The sequence below is a fragment of the Rhinopithecus roxellana genome, chromosome 1 (genome assembly GCF_007565055.1).
Source record: "Rhinopithecus roxellana isolate Shanxi Qingling chromosome 1, ASM756505v1, whole genome shotgun sequence".
Classification (NCBI taxonomy): Eukaryota; Metazoa; Chordata; class Mammalia; order Primates; family Cercopithecidae; genus Rhinopithecus; species Rhinopithecus roxellana.
Window position 1 is genome coordinate 187,362,926 of NC_044549.1, and position 9,050 is coordinate 187,371,975.

Here is a 9,050-nt window from a genome sequence, read left to right on the forward strand (position 1 = left end):
ACAAACACAACTTGATTATAAATAGTGGAGTCCTCTGGAAACTTAAGAAATAATCCCTCTGGTGTGCATTTATTTTTGCAATCTCATGTGTAAAGTATATCTCTCCTTATTAAATTTGCAGGTGTATTATCACAGAACAAGAAGGAATATTTCCAGGCAAAGGCCCAAGGGTTACAGTTAAAGGCTGGGAGATAGGGAAAATTTGTGTTATTTGAAATGCCTGCTACCTGTGCAGTACCGTTACTCTGAAGAAGAGAGCATGAAGGCACAGCATTTAATGTAGAAATGGTAGCCCTTGCATTAATTTTTATTGGAAGTGTTTTGGGTATGGCTTCTAGGAGACTTTAATTTACTTTTCAGGGGTTTTCTGAACTGCAAGTTTTTTATGGAAAGAGATATCCTGTAGGTCCTTCGGGTCAGTCCAATCAACTTTTGCTATCTAGGATTTAGCATCTGTGGTTCTGCCCCATATGTGTATGAGTTGATATAAGTCAGGTAATTCTGGGTCAGATGTACCCGAAAGGATTTTAAACTATTCTATGAATGTTTACTAGTCTTGTCTGCATTTAGGGAAACTTATAGCTCTCAATTCTGCTCAGGTCCAAGCTTTAAATTCTCCAGTTGTCTGAATACTTGGTTCATGGAGGGATGGGTCTTAAGAGACAACTGGCATTTTAGGTTTTGGAGAAAGTTGTTGGGAAAAGGTAGGGGGCCTGAACAAGGACAACTGGAGGGAGGAGTTGATGGAGGTATGGAAGGAGAGAGATTGGATAAGGATAAGGGGCAGAGGGAGATCTGGATATAGGGAGGGAACTGGTGGATGAGGACAGAGGATTCATTTACTAGGGAAATGAATCTAGTTCATTGTTGCTAAACTGCACATTAGCTTTGGCCAAATAATCTTTTAATGAAGTCATTTTTGATTTAGAGTTTCATTGGAAACCTCTATGTAAATAAAAATGCTGCTTATTAAACCTGAGAACTCTTATTTTCATTCTTTTTGAAGGTGCCTCTCAAATGAATGATTTCAAATTAAATGTTCTCCACAGTAGCCATTAAAGGCTCACATCACCCTTGGTAAAATTATGCCATTTAGAAAGACAGGGACCAGAATTAGGATTCTAAATGAGAACACATATAAGAAGCAGACATTTTTTTTCTGTAAGAGGAGAGGATTTGGGCTCAGACAACTCCATAAGAGATGGTGATGGTCAGCAAAATGTGGTGCTGGTGCCTCAGTGTCAGAGTCTCCCAAACTGATAGTCAGTGCCTCTGAATGTGGACTGTGGTAGATGGAAAACCAGAGAGAACACTCTTTCTGGATCAAAGCCAAGCTCTAAAAACAAAACATAAAAACAGGAAAACCTCACCCACTTTTATTGATAATACACAGAAAAATTTGTCCAAATGGAAGCTTGTCTGGTGAGAACTGCAAACTCACCAGACTGTGAGACTGGCTCAAACAACAGGTGTGTAGAGCCTATGACTGTGTTGTACCCTGCAATTTTCTTTCTTGTGACAAACAATACTTTTAAACCATACAACACACAATGGAAAGTGAGTAAAAGTGAGTAAAAGGAGATGAAAAGAAATGGTTTGATTCCATCAAAGCTGCCAAACAAATGAACTGATAACAAAACATGGGTACCAAACTGAGAGTAAATGGACAGGGAACTCAAGGCAAAGAAAGAGTTCAGACCTAGTGTTGACTTACCACACTGGGCTGTGTGGACCATATCTCACAAAAAAATGGAAAATAAGCGAAGACCACACAAATGGGAACAAGCAGAGGTGATTTATTTAGAGCTTGCTATAGCAAGGGAGTTAGCCCCATCACTTGCGTTTGATACTTATTGGCAGGCAGGTGAGTTGGAAAATTTTATAGTGAAAAAGGAGAAGACTTCAGGTATGTCTGATTGGAAGTTGCTGGCATAGGGAAACTGTAGGTGGACCAACTAGAAGTGGGGCATCCTACATGATTGGTTGGTTTGTGCACCTTGTATCTTAGGCATAACATATTTGGCTTTTTCTGGTTGGTCCTGAGTTGGAAGTGAGGGTGAAAATTAGAACACCTGGCAGTTGTTGAACAAATCTGGACCATTTTGGGCCAGTTACTGCAGAGACTGTGGTTTGGCTTCTGGGATAGTTGCTGCAGAGGCTGTGGGTAAGATTTTTACTGTCATGTGTGGTCTGGACATTGTTCATTTGTATTTTCAGTCTCTCAGATCCTATTATTCCCTTGGCTACCAAGGAGTCCAGCTCTCTAATGGCATTTCCTGCCCTTACCTTGGCCGACTGGGCTTCTCAATGACCCTGGTGCCTCTCTAGGGCATTTGTTTATTACATAATGTCCCTCGAGGCCCTTCCACACATCATAGTAGCTGATGTATTTGATAGCCTTAGGTAGTATATCCACTGTATCATATCCACTTCTCTGGATGTTTTGATCCTTTTCTCTGCTGTCTGTCTTGGCAGTTATGGCATTCCTACTTAGTATGGGACATCTTTTTCTCTAACCCTGCAAGATCCACCCATCAGATTGTTAGCACTATCTTACAGCATCCTTGCCAGGGTGTTAAATCATGTATCTTGGGAGAGTGCTTCTAAATTGATACACTCTCCCTTCTCTAGGCTGACATCTAGCACTCTCAGTCTTACACTTGACTCCTGCTGGTATATGTTGGGTAACACTCACAGCAATTCTAGGGCATACAGAGCCCCTTTCCTTAGTTACAGGCCAGTATTTCCCTGGCTGGGTTATAACATGCTTTAGTTACTGGCCTGTAGCAAAGAGAGGAGGTGAAGGTAGTTCCTGAGGTGGGTGCATGTTATCTTGCTCGGCAGAGGCTTCTGTATCATCTTATGCAAGGGTGGAGTGCCAACCTTTAATAGAGAGGAGTAGGCCACTTCTGCAGGCCAAGAGGATGGAAGGGGGTTTGGGATTCAAGATATTCAAGTGAATCTACTTGGTTATTTTCATCCAACGTTTCAGGGCCCAGTCTGGGCTGGGACCTCACCATTACAGACTTTCCAAGTTTGAGAATTCAGTCTTTATACCGCCACTATCCTTGCAGTAAATTCTGGGCCAGATCCTCAGTTGCTTTCCCCCTCGTTAGCTACAGGAGATGAAAGGCTATTTGTATGCTGCCAGGGAGAACGTCTACATTTCATATTTGGGTTTTATTGGTAATCAATCACTGTTCGACTTTCACTTTCTTTCTCAAATGCATTTATTGTCCCAAAAAAGGCTATTCAATTCCCCATTATTTATAACTATCATGCATATAATTACTCTGTGCCCCCAATTTTTCTAATGCCTGGGATTCTGCCAATGCCAGTATATTGCCTTCTTTCCAGAGTCCCAGTTAGTTTGCCATTGATTAAGATCTTATCTGCTTTACTGTAACATGCCATGGGCTATTCATGCTCCATGATTCAGCTCTGAAATCCAGTTTAGTGGCTACTTCCTATGATGACCCCTGGCACCAGCTATCTTAAATTGGCTTGGGAAGACTTTGCCATGGAGATTTGCATGCAGAAATTTTGGGGAACAAAGAAAATATGACAGGACAGATGAAGGAGTTGAACTGGGATACAGCTGCAACAAAGCCTCAGCCAACTCACTGAGAGCCCTAGAATGGGATGATTCTTCAGAGTTGTCTCAAAGCAAGTGAGCTGGGCCTGTATACCCTCTACTTGAACAGTTATTGGCATGAATTACCCATGGAGGCTGAGGGTAGTTGGAGAGCAACTGAATTTATCTGGTAATACTCCCAGCAGTCTTGATGGGGTTGGGACTATGAACAGTCCAGCCCAGTGTCACTACTGCATTGAAATTGGAAGTTGGGCCATGTATGATTGCTTGAGGATGGGAACTGTGGTTTTTGAGTTGCAAATCATATGAGCTCCATAACGTCCGACTCTGAATCTTGACCCTTAGGGAGCAAGAAAGAGGCAAATGTAAAATTCAAATATGGAGCAGACATGCCTGTAATCCCACTACTTTGGGAGGCCAAGGTAGGAGGATTGCTTGAGCCCAGGAGTTTGAGATCAGCCTGGGCAACAGAGAAGATTCTCTCTACAAAAAAATAAAAATATAAAACCCTAGCCAGGCATGGTGGCACATGCCTATAGCCCCAGCTACTGGGGAGGCTGAGATGGGAGGATTGCTTGAGCATGAGAGGTCAAGACTACAGTGAACTGTGATCATGCCACTGCACTCCAGCCTGAGAGACAGAGTGAGACCCTGTCTCTACAAAACAAAACAAATTTGGAACAGAAAATGAATTCACATTCAAAATATGTCCACATACCAAAATTTTTGCCCAGGGGAAAATCAGTGTCATTAAATGCTACCAAATAATTGGAGATGTTATGCCTGAGGAAATATAATTATTGAGCTAATTAATATACAATTTAAAATAAGAATATTTAATTTCTTCTAGAGATAAAGGAGGAGATAACATCCGTGAAACTAGAAAAGTTTATATGACATTGACCAAAAGTTGTGAAATAAGAGCAAATAGATATGAAAAACCAAGTAATCAAAAGTCTTGAAAATGAAAAATGCAGTATTTGAAATAAAGTCTTATACAGAACAATAAATGAATTTTGAAAACAGATAGTGACAGAATCAGTTAATTGGAAGAGCAAAAGTGTGCTATGATACAGGGTATGAAAATATAGATATTAAGAGATCTGGGAGGGCATTGATTAAGCAGCACCATTTCTCTATTAGGAGTTTCAGAGATTGGAGAGAGGTTTAAACTTGCAAGAGATATATATATTTTGAGATCTTATGGAAGAATTAATTTTCCATCTATAGAAAGCTCACTGAGTTGCAGCTGGCAAAAATCTATCAAAAAATACATCAGGTTTAGTGAAACCATAGGGCATCAAAGTCAAGAAAAATACTAGTGTAAGCAGCCTAATCCTGTTAAAGGAATGGCAATACAAATGACATCTTCTCACCTGCAACAATAAATGTCATGGAAAATAACAGAATTATTTTTAAAGTAGTGAGAGAGTATAGGATTTATTTTAGAATTCCAAACCCAGCTACCATACTACAAGTTTGAAGGTGTAATTGAAATATTTGCAGACATACGAACCCAAGATTTACCACATAAACCATAGCTGAAAGAATTCTTAAAAAGTATACCATGGAAAGAAGACAAATGAGGCCAGAATAAAGGAGTGGAATGCAAGAATAGAAAGTGAGCAAATTAACTGGTAAAGCATGTTGGAAAATCTAAATAATAATTGTTGATGTTCAACAACAACAAAAAAAACTAGCATCTCATTGGCTTTAACTTTATCAGCAATAATTTATTTCATTACAAAAAGTGAGGCAAAACTGGCAAAATAATGACATTTTAAAATTAGTGCGTTATAAACTAGCACAAGAACAGAAAACCAAACACCACATGCTATCACTCATAAGTGGGGGCTGAACAATGAGAACACATGGACACAGGGAGGGGAACATCACATACCGGGGCCTGTCGGGGGGTAAGGAGATGGGGCGGGATAACATTAGGAGAAATACCTAGTGTAGGTGACGGGTTGATGAGTGCAGCAAACCACCATGGTACATGTATACCTATGTAACAAAACTGCACATTCTGCACATGTACCCCAAAACTTAAAGTACAATAAAAAAATTAGTGCTGTATATGGTTATGTAAAACAAACAAACATTCAAAAAAAGGCAAAAAACAAAACAAAAAACAACCCAAGGTGGAGTTAGAATCATATAAAATACGGTAGAATAGCAGAAATGCAAGGATACTTAGTAGTTAGAAATTAACACAAATCACCATGAGTTGATTAAAAAAGAAATTACAAAAAGTCATCTTATTCATACAGAAAAAAAAGTTTCTTAAATTTTTAACATTTAAAACCTTAAATGGACCCTGCAGTTACTGCCTTTCTCCTTCCACTTGTGTCTCCTCAGGTCCTCATAAAGCATCCAATTGTTTTAAATTGGACCAGCCCCAAAGCCTGGTCTCATTAGCGCTCTTGCCAGGTTTCTGTACATACTCTCGTGGCCCAAGGTTCCATCTAGCTATTGTATCGTATTATTGTATACACACAAATAATTAAATGTCAACATTTAAAATAAGTTGATAACATCTTTCTTATTTTTTTTTTTTTGAGACGGAGTCTCGCTCTGTCGCCCAGGCTGGAGTGCAGTGGGCGGATCTTGGCTCACTGCAAGCTTCGCCTCCTGGGTTTATGCCATTCTCCTGCCTCAGCCTCCCGAGTAGCTGGGACTACAGGTGCCCGCCACCTTGCCCAGCTAGTTTTTTGTATTTTTTAGTAGAGACGGGATTTCACCGTGTTAGCCAGGATGGTCTCCGATCTCCTGACCTTGTGATCCGCCCATCTCGGCCTCCCAAAGTGCTGGGATTACAGGCTTGAGCCACCGCGCCCGGCCTCGTTGATGACATCTTTGTAGTAACTTAGGCAAAAACAAAGCAAAAATTCAACACTTTTTCATGATCTGAAAGACTGAAAATTAACTACTTCAATAGATTACGGGTTATCTAACAACCATGTAAAGATCATACTTTATGGTAAAATTTAGAAGCATTAACACAAGGCATAAAACAGAAATGCCCGTATTAACCATACTGTTCAACCTGGACTTGAAGTAATATCCAATATAAAAGATTAAGGAAAAATAAGATGTAAGAAGCTTGTCAAGAGACAATATTCTCATTATTTGGACTATTTTTATCAATCAATCGAGAATCTACACATACGCCATTAAAGAAATTCAGTAATTGCATTTGATACAAGACCAACCTAAGAAACATATTATTTCCGGCTGGGCGCAGTGGCTCATGCCTGTAATCCTAGCATTTTGGGAGGCTGAGGTGGATGGATCACCTGAAGTCAGGAGTTCGAGACCAGCGTGGCCAACATGGTGAAACCTGTCTCCACTAAAAATACAAAATTAGTCGGGTGTGGTGGTGCATGCTTGTGATCCCAGCTACCTGGGAGGCTGAGGCGGGAGAATCACTTGAACCTGGGAGGCGAAGGTTGCAGTGAGCTGAGTTTGTGCCATTGCACTCCAGCCTGGGCAACAAGAGCAAAACTCTTGTGTCAAAAAACAAACAAACAAACAACACACACATACACACACAGAGTCTTAGAATTATAAGCTTTTCCAGGATAAAATAATTATATTAAAAACATACAAGAAGTAATGAATGAAAAAGAGCTGGCTCTAAGAGTTGGGGGGAAAATAAAGCCCAATAACATAAACAATTTGCTAAGCCAATCATGAAAAAAAGGAGGGTACATGATCATTATTTCCAGTTCTGTCTGTTTTGCAAACAACAAACATTTGTCCAGGTACAGCTATTTGCAAGATCCCCCCAAAGGGTTCAGGCCACCATACAGAAAAATTCCATGGTGAGAAGGTCGTCATAAACTAGCCCAGAGACTAGGGCCAAAACCCATTAAACAAAATAAATGTAATTATTTTTAGTAATTAACTTGGGAGAAAAGGCGTGCCATGGTAAGGTGCGCGGGAAAGGGCGGATTTTTAGAGAAAATTGCTGGAACTGAGGTTTAAAGCAAAACCAGGGGGAATGGAGCTGCCTAGGGGTGACTTCCATACAAAACAGGCCCGATGCAGCAATCTCACAGTCTGAAAGTAGACTGTATTTCAACTAGCGTAGTTTTATGCCAAGGAGCATCTTTTTTTCCAGACTTTCTAAGTCAGCCACTGATCCAAAATTCTGCAACGCAGCCTGTATCAAAAAAGCATCTATCCGTCATCCACTCTCGGAGATCCTTGTAGGCTGCGCAACATCCACAAAAGGGCTATCAGGAGACAGACGCCTGGAGCCCAGTAGCGTGGCAAGGGATTGTGGGAGGCAGCTCATTCCTGGAACAGGCGTCTCCGGGCCTTGCACGGAGGGCGCTCTGGGAACTCCGGGCGCGCGTGGGGACCTGGACTTGGAGAGGGAGGTAGAGGTTGGAGAGGTGAGCTGGGGACAGGCTCCAGAAGGTGGAATTCCGGGTCGAAGATGGGGCTTGGAGAGCGTCTTTCTGAACTGGGGTTGGAGGCCGGAGCACAGGGCCCTGGGATGGGGCCCTCCCGGTAGGGGCTGAACATACTTCTAGCGGAGGGGTAGAGCCCAGCTGCTGAGCCGGATGCGGAGTCCATGCAGAGCTCCGGGAATTCAGAGTCCGCGTCCTCCTCGTAGGCCTCTTCCTGGGCGGCGATCTCTGGGACAGATGCGCAGAAGACTTCCTGCTCGACGACGACGTCTTCCCCGTGAGCGCCCAGGAAAACGTCCACTTCCAGGCCGGCAGACGAGTCGCCCTGCGCTCCTGAGCGTTCGTCGACGGAGCTTAGGAGGACCTCCGGGATCAGGATTAGGGTGTGTCCACCAAGAGACACTCGCAGGACCGACATTGGCGCGAGCTCCAGCACCAGGTCGACGTTCTCTAGCGGCACACGCAGGGCACAGCCCGCGGCCAGGACCACCACGGAGGTGAGCGCGTCCACGGCCGGGATCCCCGCCGGGTCTTCCAGGCTGGGCGCCGCGCGGGGTTCGGGGCCCGCGGGCTCCTCCAATCGGCTGCGCTTGGCAGGGCCTGGTCCTCCTGGCTGCTGTCCCCACCAGGGCTCAAGGCAGGCGCTGGGACTGCGGGGCCGGCTGCCCATCACCTCGACGGCGCTGCGGACGGCGCTCCTGGGCCTGGCAGAGGACTTGGGGGCGGGGGGCGCGGGCGGCGAAGTTCTCTTTGAGGTAGCAGGTGTCAGTGGTAGGCCAGGCGGGTTGGGGCGGACGGGGCTCAGGACCGCGCGACGTCGGGCGAGTCCTCGGAGCCCTGGGGGCGCCTCCCGGAGATCGGAGTCCGTGCTACTGGTGGAGCCTCGCACGCTGTGGAGCTCAGCCTCGAGCGCTGGAATCTTGGGCCTTCCTGACGCAGACCCGGATGCGCACTGCAAAGCCAATTATGTTGTAAATGACGGCAGCTGAACTGAAGTCGCAAAATGTCACGCAATCCTCCGCCCCCTGGAGGAC

The 9,050-nt window shown here is 43.9% G+C and overlaps 1 protein-coding gene across 1 annotated transcript; it reads right to left on the reverse strand.

The window, feature by feature from the left end:
- Positions 1 to 7,894: 7,894 nt before the first annotated feature.
- Positions 7,895 to 8,686, reverse strand: LOC104665067 (proline-rich protein 23C). Its single transcript, XM_010366754.1, has one exon. The coding sequence runs from the start codon at positions 8,684 to 8,686 to the stop codon at positions 7,895 to 7,897; it is 792 nt and encodes a 263-aa protein (XP_010365056.1).
- Positions 8,687 to 9,050: the final 364 nt, after the last annotated feature.

Coding starts and splice junctions, on each gene's coding strand:
- LOC104665067 (XM_010366754.1), bottom strand. CDS start 8,686: ATGGGCAGCCGGCCCCGCAGTCCCAGCGCCTGCCTTGAGCCCTGGTGG.